The following is a 16,112-nucleotide window of genomic DNA, read 5'->3' on the forward strand; positions in this document are numbered from 1 at the left end:
GTTACTAAAATAATCAGAGTAAATCACTGTAACTAATTACACACAGGGAACAGATATAGAAACTGATGTTAGCAAGGATGAGGTATTTTGATACCATAAAAATGAAACACACAGTTCTGTACAATTCTCTTAAATGCTAGAAAATGAAAGAGCCTTCTTAGCTAAATCATGCTAATGAAAGCAAATGGCAGGATGCTGATGCCAGTACACAGGTAAGGGAGAGCCCCAGGAGAGCCAGGAGGGGCTGTGTGGCTTCCTTGGCTTTGGCTGACAGTGCAGCTGCTGATTGCTTGGCTGCTTGTAACTCCTAAAGGGACTCTGTCTGGTGTCCCCTCTGCTTGGCCTGGGAACACATTCATGGTTCTGCTGTTCCAAAGTGTTTGTAAATGTCTGCAGGGAAGAACATCAAGGGCTTGGCTGGCCACAGCTCAGGTAGTGCCACCACCTTTAAAAAGGCTTTGAGGGAACACTGGGGAGCAAAACTGGCTTTGTCACAGGAGTAACAGTCAGGGCAAACACACTCCAGCAGTTGGGTTAAGTCACATAAAAGTTCAGTCAGGATAGACTGAATACTTGAAGTCCTTTGAGGAGAAAGATTCTTATGGTGTTTTTGGGGGCGGGGAAGGTTTCAGGAATGACACGCCTAGATGTTTGCCATGGCCTTAAGCTAAGCTGCCACATACAGCTCCTGTTGTGTAATTAGTGTTTACACATATCCAGAACTACTGCTGCATTAAATAATAAATTAAAATATAAGAGATCAGACACTTGGCTTAACTTTAGTGTTTTGATGGGTACAGTTGTTTCAAAGCCAACTATTGAATTGTTTTTGCAATTTTTTAATGGCCGTTTCCTAATCCACTTCCTGTGTTTCCCTTCAGGTGTCTGAGCGCCTCAACCAGCCCGGGGTGGCCATAGGCCTGGCCTGGACACCGCTGGGAGGGGAGATCATGTTTGTGGAAGCCAGCAGGATGGATGGGGAGGGCCAGCTCACGCTGACCGGGCAGCTGGGGGACGTCATGAAGGAGTCGGCTCACCTGGCCATCAGCTGGCTGCGCAGCAACGCCAAGAGATACCAGCTCACCAACGGTGGGGCAGCAGGGAATTGCAGGGAACTGCTGAGGAACCCTGGCAGTTCCTCACTGTGGACATGTAACAGAGAAAGGGTTTCGGCCATCAGTGCTACCCTGAAGATGTGATCAGCTCCAGAGTGCCTTTGTTTAGTTCTTTCCCAGTTGCTGCCAAGCCAAGGTGGTTGTGGCCTGGCAGAACATGAGTTGTGTCTCCCTGCCCTAGTCTGGAAGGTTGTGGGCAGCCTCAGTGCCAAGGTGCTTCTCCTTGGTTGTGGCAGACACTGCCTCTGACTCATTTTTACACTCAAGCTTTCCAGCAGTATTTTCATGATGGAGACAGATATGGAAGTCCATAGCTTTTCTCAGACAGGTTCTGTTAAAAGGTTTTTGTAGTTTTAGTATTGTGAGAATGTTGGGTTTGTATGGCAGCTGTGGAACTGCAGTGCAATAGGGCTCTGGACAAGAATGTTGTAACTGTTTTCTTGTCTGAACCTCCCAGGACTTGTAGAAATGTGCTTTCTAGATTGATCATCTGCTGTTTAGGCAAATAATTGACCAGTACCTGTCACTATTTGTGGAAGTTTAGATAGGGTAAAAACCAAAATGTAATTAATGTGTGAAATGCTGCAGGCATTACCTGTGTACATGTTTACGTCTGTGGTTTACACTGCATGTACTCCATTACAGGTGAAAGGACATAAATAAGAGTTCCACTTTATTTTAATTGTGAGTTTCTGTGGAGTGTTCTCTAACATTGACGTTAATGGTTTGGGACATAAAAATTCTATGTGGAAATTCCTTGATTTCCACATTAATCCCTACTCTCCATTTCCCAATGCATGCAAATACCAAGCTTATTGGTTATCATGTTACAGTTTTTTCTAGGAATCTGGATGTAGGAAAGCTCATTGGGATTTCTCTTTGTTGTTTTGTCCTAGGGCCTCTGCAATATTGTGTTGTTTTTTTCAGCCTACTGTTAGTAAATAGTGCCAAGGTTTTTAGTTCTTGGTGGGCTTTTAGAATAAAGACCAGGAACAAAATGGGTTTAGATTTTTAACATTCAAACCATTCTTTTTTTCCTTAAGCTTCTGGAAGTTTTGATCTCCTTGACAACACTGACATCCATCTGCACTTCCCAGCTGGAGCTGTCACAAAAGATGGACCATCTGCTGGTGTTACCATAGTAACGTGCCTTGCTTCACTCTTCAGTGGGCGGCTGGTGTGCTCAGATGTAGCCATGACAGGAGAAATTACACTAAGAGGCCTTGTTCTTCCAGTAAGCATCACTGGAGAAAAGAGCTAAGTTGTATTAAGTCTCCCTATTTTGGATATAAAATCTGTTTATAGCCACTTAGAAAAGAGTGGATCCAGAGCATTGCTGGATCATTCCTTAGCAGCAATGCAGTCTCTGCTGGTACAGTTGGAAGAGCCCAGTCTGCTGCAGGACTGCTCCACTCCTCTGCTTTGCCTTTCAAACTAAAGCCAGCTTTGATGTGGCTTTTTGGGAAAATACATTAAAATGTCTACTTAGAAAGGAAACCTCAAAGTCTTAAAATGCAAGATGGCTTTGAGTCTGTACTGCAGTTTCTAAATGTGCTTCCTCAGACTGTTGGTACAGAACTACTTCTGCTGTTTTTGAAAAGTTGTGTCCTAAAGCTCTCACAGTAACTGCATACAGGTTACTCCTGAATCCATGGATCTACTTTTAGGTTTCTCTTAAATGTTGGTCCTTGTATGTAGCTCAGCCAAATGGGGTTTCCATAAAGCTTTGTCAAAGCATGAAGGCAAAGAAGGCCTTCAAACGAACAGAGTTTAGATTAAAGTGTCGGTGCTGAAGCCAATATGGGAGTTATCATCTCATACCAAATGATGGACAGGAGGAGGATGAAGCTGGAAATCAGGGACAGGATTTTGTTTCCTGCAGGGGAGACAGAACCAGAGGTGCCATGGCAGGCAGTGGCCTGGGAGGCTCTGGGGGGCAGAGACTGACAGGACAGGCCATTGTCCAGGGTTCTGGAGCACCCTGCAGTGACTCTGGTGGGAGCCAGCTTAGCCCTGCAGCCAGCCTGTCTTGACTCTGCCTGCTGCTAAATCTGTGTGCACAGATAAGGTACCTGTAAATATTAAACCACATTTTCCTCCTTCCCCAAGGTAGTCTGTAATCTTGCTGTTATCAGTGACTGAATTGCCAGGGCTGTGCCAGGGGCTGCCCTTGCTGCTGAGTGTGCAGCACTGCCCAGACCCGTGGGTCATGTGAGGATCACAGTTCGCTCCTGCCCCGTGTCACAGCAGCCCTGGGGTTTGCCCTTTGTACTGTAATACAGGCCCTTCCTCTCCTCTAAAGCATTGTAAAATTACAAGTTTGTGCTCTAAGATGGTCTTTAGGAATAGAAAGGAGTTTGGGGGAAAAAGCTACAGCTGTAAGAAAAGCTAATATAACCCCCATTTACATCTCATTAGCAACTCAACGAGGAGGCTCAGTGGAGCAGTGCCTCTCCACTCCTGGACCACAGGTTTGCTTTGCTGTGCATATTCTATTGTACAGCTCAAGTTATTTTTCATGGGACACTGCTTCCTTAGGACTCTTTTCCTCCTAAATCTAACACTGCCTTTATCTAAAAAAAATCTTCTGTTCTAATGCAGGTGCAGGATTTCAGCACATGATATAAAAAAAACAGAGCAAAGGCCACTTTGGTTAAATTCCTGAAAAGCAATGACTTTTCCACTATTGATTCTCTTGTACCTGCACTCCTAAATTTATTTTTCTCTTGTTATTTGCTGTTACAGAAAGAATACCTGTAGCATATTAACTATTTCCCTCATTAAGCACATTATGAGCTACAACTCTGACTGCACTTTTAATTGCTTTCCTTAATTACTGAGGGAGGCAGAACCTTTCATCAAAATTTAACTCCTGATGTGATGTTACAATGATTATTTTATTAGATTAGTTCATTTTTTTTACGCTTGTATTTCTTCTCCTTCTTAGGTTGGGGGAATTAAAGACAAAGTGCTGGCAGCACACCGAGCTGGACTGAAGAGAATTATCATTCCTCAGAGGAATGAGAAGGATCTGGAGGAGATTGCGGCGCACGTGCGGCAGGACCTGACCTTCGTGCTGGCCGCCTGCCTGGACGAGGTGCTGAACGCAGCCTTCGACGGCGGCTTTGCAGTCAAGGCCAGGCTGGAGCACTTGAATAGCAAACTTTAGGCAGACAGGCTGAGGTTACTTCTCTCTCCAGTTCCATAGTTCTTGATCTCTTTCAGCTACATTTAGGTATCAGGTACAACTATGAGCTAAATGGGTTTGAATGGGGGTGTCAGTGCCATCAAAAGGAAGATGCTGCTGCAGTTACCAACCTGAAACTGCACTTTAGGGACATTTGCTGCTTTTTATCAGCAAAGAATCTTGAATCTCATTTCCTGATGGATTTGAGTATGAGAATTCCTTAGCCTGTCTGGCACCTAGGTATGTACATGGCAGCAGCTGGTCACATCCTTAAAGAGGGAATAAAGTGCACAGGAGAGGCTCATAGGTGGGGTTGTTACAAAAAGCAAACTGATTTAGTGCAAATCTACTTATTTACAAAATATCTGTAATAATAATGAATGATCATATGCTGTGGAGTAGCAGTATCTGGGGAAAATAAGGTTTTTGAAATCTAAAAAAAATATGCTTAAGGCATCTAAGAGAAGCACTATGGCCTAAAAAATGAAGTTAGGAAGTTCTTTCAGCACTTGGTTCTAGTTTGCTCTATTTTTCAAATGCAGGAAGCAATGCCAGAACTGAAATGTAGGAATTGTTGTGTAGGAAGGGAGAGAACACATCAGTTCCCATCTGCACAGCTGTCCCTACAGCAGCTGGGGGGGGGGGTGGAGTGTACATGAAAAAAACAGTAATATTTTGGAGGGGCAGAGTACATGTCCTTCATTCCTACCCACTATAAACCCACTGGGTTCTGGGATGCTGATGCTTGGAGGTTCATCTATGGAAATTTGAACAATGCCAAGAAACTTCTGAATCTTTATTCAGTGTGAATAATGTAAGGTTCAAGAAGTCTGGCAGCCTCCCTATCCTTTGACAGCTTTGTCTCTTCTCTCCCCTTGAACCTCAGTGAGAACTGCACTTCCGTGTGTCATCTGGGCCCTCGGCATTGTTTACACTCCAGGGTCAGCCCCACAGGCAAATCCTGGGTGTTGTTACATCCTTCTCTTGTTCACTGGTTCTGAAACAAACCCCAAAGTGCTTATGAAAAACAAACTGTACCAGTCACAACAGCCTGTTCTAGAAGCTGCCTAAAAATCAGAAGAGTTTGCTTTGCTTTCATTTTTGTAGATAACAGAGCTGATTTACCTGGAATATAACAGCACTGATTGTAATCAATTCAGTGGGAATTTCAACACCTATTTTACAAAAGATTTTACAACTTGGACAAGACATAATCTAATAAAATGATAAAAATAAAACCTGCTTCTGTGTCATTAAGAGCTGTACTTAGTCATTCACAGCTATGTTCCAAGACTACAGACAACAGCCCCAGTCTCAGAACGTGTTCTGCCTCGTGAGAAATGTGCAGGGAAGAAGTGCAAAGAAACTTCCCCCTGTGTAAAACCCCGGCCTGGTAACTCTGTGCTGCTGCTTTGCTTTTGATCAAACCAGGAGGGAAAAATCCTTTACCAAACAGATGGAGAAACAATCCTGCACTGCTCTGCACTATGAGAGCACTGACATGCTTAGAATTCCAGCACAGTCTGTTTACACATGGACAAAACAAATCTGCATTTTTTTTTTAGAAGAGAATTAAGGACTACTAAGAAAAAATTTCCAGCCTGGCAAACCAGGGAGCTGCTCCCCAGAAAAGTTAAAGGATGACTTTCTGTCTGACACATCACTCCAATTCCTAAGTCTTGTCCCCATGGAGTCCACCTGAAGGTGAGGGGTTTAATGGCACTCTGAAGATAATGCCAGGCATTTAATGCCAGCTTTTCCTGTCCCTGCTGCCAGAGCTGAGGAGGTTCTGTTACTGAGTTGAGATTTTTTCTGAACAAACATAAGCATTACCCATTAGAGCAGACACTACAGCCACACTTTGGTGCCTTTTGTTTTGCTTCCACTGAGCACAATTATCCCCTGCAGCAGTGAGCCAGGGCAGTGCAGAACTTCTGAAGGGATGGCAACACCCCTGGAGTATCTGCTTAGGAACTGTTAGATGGAGCAGAGATTCAACTTGTGTCCCTCAGAAAAATACCCCAAAATAGCTGAAGCTTATGAAAAGTAAAAGCAGTGGTAATTCCTTTCCTCTTATCCACACTATAAACTGCTACAGAGAGTAACTACCCCACTAGAACAATTCCTGCTTTAGTCACAGCAGCTTGGAAAAGATTCTGGATAAAACAACAGGACAGGCAGAAATACAAAACCATTCACCTGCTTTAATTTTAAACCACTACTGCAAACAAGAACTAGCAGGAACTGTCACAACAGAATCAAAATATTTACATCCATGTTTGTCAAACATTTTAAGGCTTTTTTTTTTAAAGGGCAATGAAAAACCATGGAGGTAGTGCTAGCAGACAAATGCATGATCTACTGCATTTCATCTTTTAGAGACAAATTTCAATACTCCTCCCAATACAGCAAAGTAAAACAGCACTTTCTAAAATAAACAGGTAATGTTAAGACAATGCCAGGCTTTAATACACCATTTATTTTAGATAAGGTAGTAAACTGTACAGACTTCTAGTATGGTTTCTTTTTTCATATTTAACAGTGTAGTTGACTTACCAGATCCTCCCACTCTTTAGGCTTTTAATACTGTTGAGGATCTGGGCCTAAGGGTAATTTCGTAATTCCATCTGATGATGGATATTAAAGGTTTTATACAATTATTTAACACCAAATGGAGCAATACTAATTTACATTACAGTAAGTCAGCATACAGTAGTTATGCTATAGCTCTTGTCCTCTGTGAAACATGAACAAACCTGTCTGAGTACAGCAGGCAGCTTCTAAAGCTCACTGCAAAGGCCATTCCTGAAGGCCCCTTCCAGAGCACAGCCCTGACCTTCAGCCCACTGTACCTCAATGAAATCACTGCAGCTCAGCACACGGGCTCAGGGGACACAGCCCCAGGTGAACCCTCCCAAACACAGCAGCAGTGACCAGCCCTGCACAGCCCCGGCCTCTCAGGGCAGGGCCAGAGGGGCCACACACGTTCTCCACCACATTCCCTTAGCACAGCCAGAGCTGGAATGGCTCAGCTCAGCCAGGCAGGCACCAGGGAGGCAAGGGAGATGTGGGCTCCTCTAAAAAGAGTATTTAGCCAACTCTCTGTTAAAGACAAACTGGAGGTAAATGCAGACAAGCTTAATTAGGTGAGAATAATTACTGAATTTAGAAAACTGCAAACAGTTAGCTGTATATTCAAAAAGAAAAAATGCTAGATTGCAGGAGTTTTGGAAGCATTTATCTACTGTCACAAGGTACCAGTACATCTTTTAAATTACATCTGTGCACAGTTCAAACAGTCTTAAGTATCAAATTTTCAGAGTGAAACTTTACTACATGAAGCCAACTATTTCTGCAGTATTTTATTAATCCAACCCAGTGGATTTTATGTTCCTTACCTGTAGAACTACTTACCTCATCATGCATCAAAAATAGTAAGAACAAGACTTGTCTTAACAGATCAACTTGTGATAAGAAAGTTAAGACAGTGCACAGTAAATAAACTGTATTTTAATGTGTTACAAAAGTAGTCAACAGCCAGACCAGCTCCCCGACACATCTGCTACCACTCGGTTTGACAAAGATTTCCTTCCTGCTCGAGGTGGAGCAGCTTTTCCCTGCTCTTGTCTGTGTCTGTTTTGTAACACAAATCCCATTTACATTCGTGGTTCAGGTTTGCACATACAGGCAGTCTGCATAAAGCCCAGTATCCTTCCAAAGCCTTTAGGGCTGGTCAGTCACACCTGGAAGAGATTTATCTGCATTGTCATGTGGATCATGTCACCAAAATGAGATACAAAAGTCAGCTCCAGACAGTTGCTTTAGTAACAACCAAAAGACATGAAGACAAGAAACTGAGCAAGAGCATCAATGTGTCAAACTTTGAGCTAAAGCAAAAAGCAGAAGTTGGCTGTGTTTTTTTTTTTCATTTGCCAGGTAATCTTTTAATGACAAATATAAAAAGACTGAAAACATCTCACTCTGACTGCCTTTTTTTTTGAGACAAATGGTCTGCTTTTATAATTACAAATATTGTGTAATACAACACTTTCTTTGTACTGCAAACCAACAAATACAAGGATGCAATCAATTTTTCTAAGCATCTCTAAATTTGAAATGTGAATTACTATTTTTTTTAAATTTGGAAAGTTCTTAATAATTGTTTCATTATTGTTAGAAGATAACTCAAAGTACAACAACATCTAGACCTGTTTTTAAAGGAGCTGTCTTTCCTGACACATCTTTGAACATAAGCACTCCTTTCGAGTTCAGTACATTCACAAATAGCTCAATTAAGAACAGTATCACCAATGAATTGACTACTGGAAAGAGACAAAATTTACCAAACATACAGAAATATAAGTTTTACCATAGCAATTATGCATATCAAAAGATGACACCTGTAATTAATCTTAAAAAGATACAAAAAAGAGAAAAACCTGAATTACAGAAAAGAAAGTCATATTTATTTAATGAAAAACTAGAAGTTAATAAAAATTAGCAAATACACAAAAAATATACACAAACAGCAGCAATACTATGTAGTGACTTACAAAGGGGGGGTGGGGAGGAGGAGGGGAAGCAGCGGCCAGAGACCAGACCGCTCAACATGGCTTGTCAGTCAAAGGGGGAGGAAAAAAACACAAACAAAAACACGAAACAGTATCCTTTTCAACAGTACAATCAATCTACAAACAAGTTTTTAGAATTATTTTACAACGTTTCCTGTAGAATCAATTCTTAATACAAAAGATGCCCATTTTGGGTGTATATATATTTTCAGTGGTTTACTGTTGACTTATTTTAAATATATTAGTTACTACATGCAACTGCTTCCTGTAATTTAACAGCCTTTCCTTTTATTTACCTTCATTTATGTCTACCCTCCATCTACCAAATAATTTGTCTGACAGTCAAAGATGGTTACCCTATTTCTGCTAAATTAAATGCAACGGTTTTAAACACTGGCCTGAAGAGGTTTGATTGCCATTTCAACACATGGATATAGTTACGTTGATGCCTAAATTGCCATTTTCTGCAAAGAGCTGTGCAATGCTGGTGTCAAAGACTAGGCAGTCACTATTCATAATGGCTGTTGCAATTCCCTCATGAATGGATCGAGGAGTTGCTTCCCAAGTCAATCGCCGCCTATGCCCGTTTAGCTCGAGTCGATAAGCAAAGTTTTCTGCTTGCTTGCGTGTTCCTATCAGCTGTACAATTGCAAAGAACTGCTGGTGACCATCATACTTTTCCTGTTTCTCCAACACTAGCATGAAATGAAAGCCAAAACAAGACTGCATCATAACCCAGTCAACAGCACCAGGAAGATTAATGTCCGTGGCCAGGAACACTATATCTTCTCCCTGCAGCGTTGTAATTGACTTATGCTGATGCATCAGGTGCGGCATGACAGCATCCAGAGAGCCTTGCCATTTACATGAAGCACCGGGACAGGGACAAGAGTAAGGCCTAAACTCACACAGCTCCTCATGGTCTGCTTTTTCTGTGTGTGGCAAAGTTATCTCGCAGCCGGAAGAGGCGTATTTACACGGGAATAGTACGGAATTGGCAACTTTCTCCATAGCCAGGTTACGGATGGAGCCCAGCGGGCCTCGGCAAGTGGGGCAGCACGTGAGTTTGGGGCGACAGTTGCTACAGACCAGATGGCCACTCTGACACTGCAGGATGGGTGGCAGCACATAGTCAAAGCACACGGGACACTCAAAGAGACTGGCCAAGTCATTGTTGGAAGCTGTGGTGCCCGTCAGCGCGGGCACCCTCTGCGATGGCGTGCACTTGGAGGTACCTGTGGGTAGTGCTGTAGCGGTCTGACGGCTCATTTCTGCAACAGAACAGAGAACAGACAATTCAGATCTAACCACACTTCACTGCCGCTGCATACAGCACTTCTTGACTCACAAAGCTTCAAGAGACAGTAAGATACAAACGAAAGCAACAACCCCCCAGTGTAATACAAACGGCATATGTGGTATGTGTAGATTGGTACAGATGTGCCCATGACATGGAAACTGAACAAGTGAAAAAGTTCAGCTCATTGTTCTAAAGAGGCATTTACCTACTGGAAGCTGCAAGGGAGGGGAGTAAAAACATGCTAAAAATAAAGATGTTTATTATTGTTGGTTTGTTTTAATATTACATTTATGAAATGCTTCACCCAGATCACTTGTGTGTACCAACTCTGTGTATGGAACAATTCTAAGCTGCTGTGTATGATAAACAAGGCATTTTTAATGAAAAGTACTATCTTCTGGATGTGACCTTCTCAGTAATCATGCTTACAGTGTAATTTTTTAAAAAGAAGCTGAAAAACACAGCTCAGACAATTACTACCCTGCTTTTTTCACAGGATAGGACAGTGACTCTTCATTTTCACTACTCTGCTACTGAGGTCCACGGCTTGTAAAGCACAGCCACTGCTTCACATTCTTTAACAAAACTATTTGTGAGCAATTACTTTATTTAATTTCCTAAGACTAAAAATTCAAACTTCACTTGTTAAATCTGAGTATTCATTGTACCATGTAAATACTCAGACATTTTCAGTCCCTCTTGATGAAGTTCTATGTTCAGTGGAGCTGCCACTGAACTTCTGTCCTCTCTAATGTCCCCAGACAAAGGTGACAGATGTCTGACCAAACAGCTTGCTCGAGCATTCCACAGATGTGGAACAAGTACCAACTATATTTCTTAACATATTATGTTTTCCTGCACTCCTAACTCTCCTCCTTCTTGTAGAAAAGACATTACTAGCACTATCTGAAAAAAATAAACACAGTTTTGAAAAAATAAACCATACCCTTTGTAGGTAAAGGGCAGTTAAATAAAATGCTATCCAAAATTGGCTTCTGTTACACAGTACAATTCTCAGCCACCCTAAGTGCCTCTCTGCGAGTACAACCAGCTCTGGATCTGTCACGTACGTATAAAGCTCTCAAAATAAACCTCATCTTTAATCTCCTTGCTATTTGACATGGGAATATTAGGCAATAGGCAAGCTTCCCATATTTAGCATCATTTCACCCACAAACTTACTCATACTTGGACCAGACAGCTCAGAGCAACATACTGTGCATGCTTTTGCAAGACATGCACTGTTCAGGGCACAAAGCAGAGGAACTAAGAGATTCCTACTTGCAAAATTACTTAGTCCTTGACATTTAAAAAGTAACGAGAGACAGACAAGTTCAAATTCCTCTACAGAAGTACCTCTCCCCAGAGCTAGAAAAGTACAAGTGTCTAAGATACAATTCTCAGACACTGATTTTATGAGTCTCATGAGTCCCACTGACAGTATCTTCCTAATCCATCAAACTCTCTTCCTCCATCTCAGTCTTGGTGGTCTAGAAATACCTTGGGATAAACACCCATGCTGCAGTTTTCAGCGCTGGGCCATAAGTGATCCTGTAGAGCTATGACAAGAATGTTTGTGTCTTTTGGCTGTATCTTCCCACTATGAGGCATTCCAGCTTAGATGAGAAGTTCAGGATGTCTGTGACAAATCAAGCATGTGTCCTGGGGAAGCGATGCTGCACCAGCGAGGGGACTGGAGCAGCAAGGCCTCTGCCAGCTGCACTGCTCTGTGTCCCAGCAGCTGCAGGTGGGGGGCACCCTGCAGTTCCGTGCTCCAGAACAAACCACTGGACACAGGAGAACCAATGCTGATCACACCTGTTCGCCCGGGATTAGCCTAGAAATAACAAGCATGTTCATATGTAAAATTCTGGAAGTGTTTCCCTTCAAATACTGCAAACACAAACATTTCAGAAAAGTCTGTGTGTGCTTCCTCTTGCCTGACCCTGTACGTCCTGATCCAGGGATCCTCCATAACCTGCCGATAACGCTGGTGAAAACCACTGCGTCAGACCAGTTCCCTGGGCAGCCTGACAAGCTGGGTGAGCTCTGCTGTTTTTAATTACACCTCGCTGAGCCCATGCAACAGTTAAATGAAGCAACCTACAAACTTTGCAAAAGAGCTTGGGCACAGATGCACTTCCCACTTGAGCTTTCTAAGGTGCGGAAGAGAACAGAACTGTGTTACCAGTGCTCCTGTGTGAGCAGCCTTCACACACACCTTCCACAACACTCACAGGAGCAGGGAGTGGAAAGGAGCAGCGACTGGAAACGAGGAGGAATCTCTGAACCAGACCACTGAGATTAGCATGCAAGAAAGACACTGGATAAGGCTACAAACTGTAATTTACCAAGCCTAAACCTGCCCAAAGCCTACATTTTCATCACTCTTGTTAACACAAAGATGAATAATACATCTTTTATGGCTATCTCAAAAGTTACAAGTTAATCACAAGCAAAAGTTTTAACAGTGGAATACATTTAACCCACCAAACTATGAAAACCATACAATTACAAACCAAGGAAAAACAACTACAGAACTGGAGTTAAAGTTTAAAGGTATTTTTAGTTACAAACTCCTTACTACAGGTAAAAACACTTAGGTGCAATATTTGCTATTTCATTATCTTTATTTGCACACATTAGGAACAAGTCTCTAAGCAACAGCGACAAACTAAGGAACACTAAGGTGTCATTTTCAAGAGTATTAGGTCCTTTAACTCCAATTATCAAAAACACTGTACATATTACAAAAAAAAAAAAATTACCCAACAGTAAGAGTGAAAAGGGGAGAATGCATCTTAAGATTTCCTAGCTCTAAATCAAGGAAAGCTGCTCTTGATAACATCTAGAACGCACCGACCTGTTGCTAAAAGGATTCTCGACACTGTTCTGGGAAAGGTGACATGCACAGGCTACCGAGGCCTCCCGCGGGACACAATTTAACAGCTCCTACAAGCCCAGCTTTAAATACTGCGCATAAGGCAATTTAAACGGCGCTACCTTTCCCCTTGCAGGTTTTACTCCCCGGCAAGCACGCAGACCAGACGCCCTTCCAGGAATACGGCCCGCTGGAGGCAGATCTGCCCGTCATGGGGCGCGGAGGAGCTCATGGCGTGTCCGCGCAGCACAGGCGGGCTCGGGCCGCGGGCCGGGCACTGACCGCGGCGAAAGCCCCCGCGACGCCCGGATGTCACCGCCCCGGGCGGGGCCCACCGCCCCCATGTGCGGCCGCGCTCCGGCCCCGCGCCCCAAAATGGTTCCCCAGCTTCCCCCGGCACTGCCGGCGCGGGACGGCCCCGCCCCGCCCTCCGCCTCCGGGGGAGGACGCGGCTCGGCCCCGCCCTTCCCGCGGAACCGGGAGCCGGCCCCGCCCCACCACGGGACCGGAGCCTGTCCCGCCCCACCACGGGACCGGGAGCCGGCCCCTCCCGCCCGGCCCAGCCGCCCCACGCGTCCCCAGGGCCGCCCGCCCGCTCCGCACACGCAGCTCCCCCCGCGCGCCCGCGGCCCGGGCGTGCCTCACACGTGCGCACGGAGAAAGCCCTCTGCTTCCCCGAAATAACTGCTTTGAAAAAGCTATAGCTTCCATTCAAAACTCTTCTAAGACATGAAAATCACTTCCTCCTATTTCAAGGATATTCCTCAGATGAGCATTTTTCACTGTGGATCTGTAAAGTCCTATTCAACAGGAATTTTCTCCATTTGTATAAATATTGTTCAATTAAGCAAAAGCATAAGCTCAAGGAAAAGAGATGACCAACAGAATTAAAACAATGTGGCGTATTTGATTATCTACTTGGACTATTAAAAAAATTAGAACAGGTAAAAGAGTAAAGCACTTGGAAGCCAAGTCAATGTGCTTTCGTGATGCACACACTTTGCTCAGAAAAGCTTAGACATTATGGAATGCTGATGTAATGATGGTAAGATCATGGAAGTACAAGTTTCAGTGGAGGCAACAGAACAAACACACTGAGATAAACTGTTGTGGTCACATAAAAAGTAAGGCTATGAAATCTGAGTAAAGATAATTATCTTTAAAAATGCTTTCCTACTATTTGAAATCCAAGTACTTTCCAAGAAGACTTGTATCAGCACTGTAATACCTGAAAATAATGCCCAACTGCTGTAAAAAAACACTAGCCACTCAATACAAGGCTTCCTTCAGTCTCACCCGCAAACCTGTAATAGCATCCCACCAGGTGAGAGTCAAAAAGTTACAAGCAGAACAGAAAAGCTGAAGAAAAACTGCTTAGAAACCGCTTTTGAGAAACTAATAGCGTGTTGTGAGGTGTGTGAAACACGCCCCAGGCTCCGCCTCGTGTGGCAGTGTCCCCAGAGCACACCCACCGGCCCCTGGCCACGATACAGCTGCTGCTGCCCGCCTGCTTTGCTGGCTGCACAGTGCCCCGGGGACAAAGCCTTTGGGACCCGGACACAGAACCAAAATCCTGTAGGAAAGGGAAGGCACAACCAAAACACTGCTTAAAAAGCTCTGCTGACGCGCAGACACACAGAAAGGAGTTTGAAGAAGTTGAAAAAGATCGTGTGCCTCATGTGCCAGGGAATTATCAATGGTACATAGGACTACACTGATACTCTTCCAGCTTCTCACCTTACCAAGGTGTTTGCTCCAGACACATTCTAAAAATCACATTTTGTGCTTAATGGTTGGAAGGGAAAAAGTCTCATATAAGAGTAATAAGAGGACAGAAAAAAATTTATTTATCACAATTGCCTGTATGTGATGCAACAATGTATTTTTTTTCCATAACATTTCAAAACTGAGTTCAGGAACTTCCATTTAAAATGCATCTTAACTTCCATCTTAATGCATTACAGCCACCAACAAAGTAATAGAAAATCTTTCATCTTTTTCAACAGTATAATCATATTTGAGAATAAGACTTTTTTACACACAGTATTATTAAGAGAGAATAGAATGAAGTTGTGAAAAACACTGACAACTTACTTTTTTCAAGATGTGACACAAGCCAAAGTATTAAGACCCAAAAGCTAAATGAAAGTCATTAAACATAAAACATATCAGAGAAAAGCTTGCCAATATTTTTTAAGAAACTAGTATTTTTAATTTTATTTAATTTCAAAGCTATTTTAGGGCCCAAGGTTTTGCCTTTTGCAGTCTGTCAGTTTCTCCTTCCCAGCTCTCGGGAGATGTTGGATCCCAAGGGGCTGGCGTGGTTAGGATCAAATGCAGGCCTGGACAGACATGTGCACCCCTGCTCAGACACAGCCTCTGGACCTGCTGGCCTACTTCAGAATTTTTAGAAGACAGTTCATGACATAAATTATTAATCAACTATATAATACAATTTAGTCTCTATCCAGTCTGGTTTTGACTAATGAATTAGGATTTTTTTCAACCCTTCCAGACACTCTTTTCTTTGGTGCCCTTAACTATGCTATTTGTTATTTCAAGACAGCTCAGGGCTTCTCTTTTCCTGCATAACAAGCAAAAGCTAGATCAATCCAACATAACAGAATATTATAAAATGAGACCAAAATAAACACACAAAACTGAGTCAAGACTCTTGATGATTTCCTTTGCCAAAATGCCATCTGTCCAGTTCATCTCTTTTTCATACACAATTAGACCATTTCTCACTACCTTCAGTGACCCAGTTTGCCTGAAACTGCAGGCAGCTTTTTTCTTGCACCTCAAGACATTCCCTACCAAATCCATTTTCCAACCACCAGGAAGGGAAATCCCAACAGATTTATACAACCATGGAATTGTCTTCGTGGCCAGCACTGCAGTGAGCCCCCAGCCCCTGACACCCTCACAATCCCCAATGGAGCCACGGCAGTGCCCGTGCAGACCTTCTCCAAGGTCAGCACACCCCACGTGGTAGACGCAGACACAAACACGGCCATGGAAACACCAACAGCATTGTTACACCCACCAAATCAGAGCG

At 43.3% G+C, this 16,112-nt stretch overlaps 2 protein-coding genes across 6 annotated transcripts in view; one reads left to right on the top strand and one right to left on the bottom strand.

Moving 5' to 3' along the window:
* Nucleotides 1-5,544, top strand: part of LONP2 (lon peptidase 2, peroxisomal) — a 37,691-nt gene extending 32,147 nt beyond the window's left edge. The window contains exons 13-15 of the mRNA XM_053952644.1: nt 882-1,089; nt 2,159-2,349; nt 4,063-5,544. Coding sequence (XP_053808619.1) covers nt 882-1,089; nt 2,159-2,349; nt 4,063-4,284 — 621 coding nt within the window. The 3' untranslated portion in view covers nt 4,285-5,544. The remainder of the gene's footprint in view (nt 1-881; nt 1,090-2,158; nt 2,350-4,062) is intronic.
* Nucleotides 5,545-6,761: 1,217 nt separating this feature from the next.
* The window catches only part of SIAH1 (siah E3 ubiquitin protein ligase 1), a 32,186-nt gene continuing 22,835 nt past the window's right edge, over nt 6,762-16,112 (bottom strand). For 4 of the 5 annotated variants that reach the window (XM_053952807.1, XM_053952806.1, XM_053952804.1 and 1 more), the window contains exon 2: nt 6,762-10,144. In XM_053952807.1, the coding sequence (XP_053808782.1) occupies nt 9,294-10,142 (849 nt within the window). In that variant the 5' untranslated portion in view covers nt 10,143-10,144 and the 3' untranslated portion in view covers nt 6,762-9,293. Of the gene's footprint in view, nt 10,145-13,176; nt 13,460-16,112 lie in introns of those variants that run through there. The other variant, XM_053952803.1, reaches the window with a different exon arrangement.

Source organism: Vidua chalybeata, chromosome 11 (assembly GCF_026979565.1).
Source record: "Vidua chalybeata isolate OUT-0048 chromosome 11, bVidCha1 merged haplotype, whole genome shotgun sequence".
Taxonomy (NCBI): domain Eukaryota; kingdom Metazoa; phylum Chordata; class Aves; order Passeriformes; family Viduidae; genus Vidua; species Vidua chalybeata.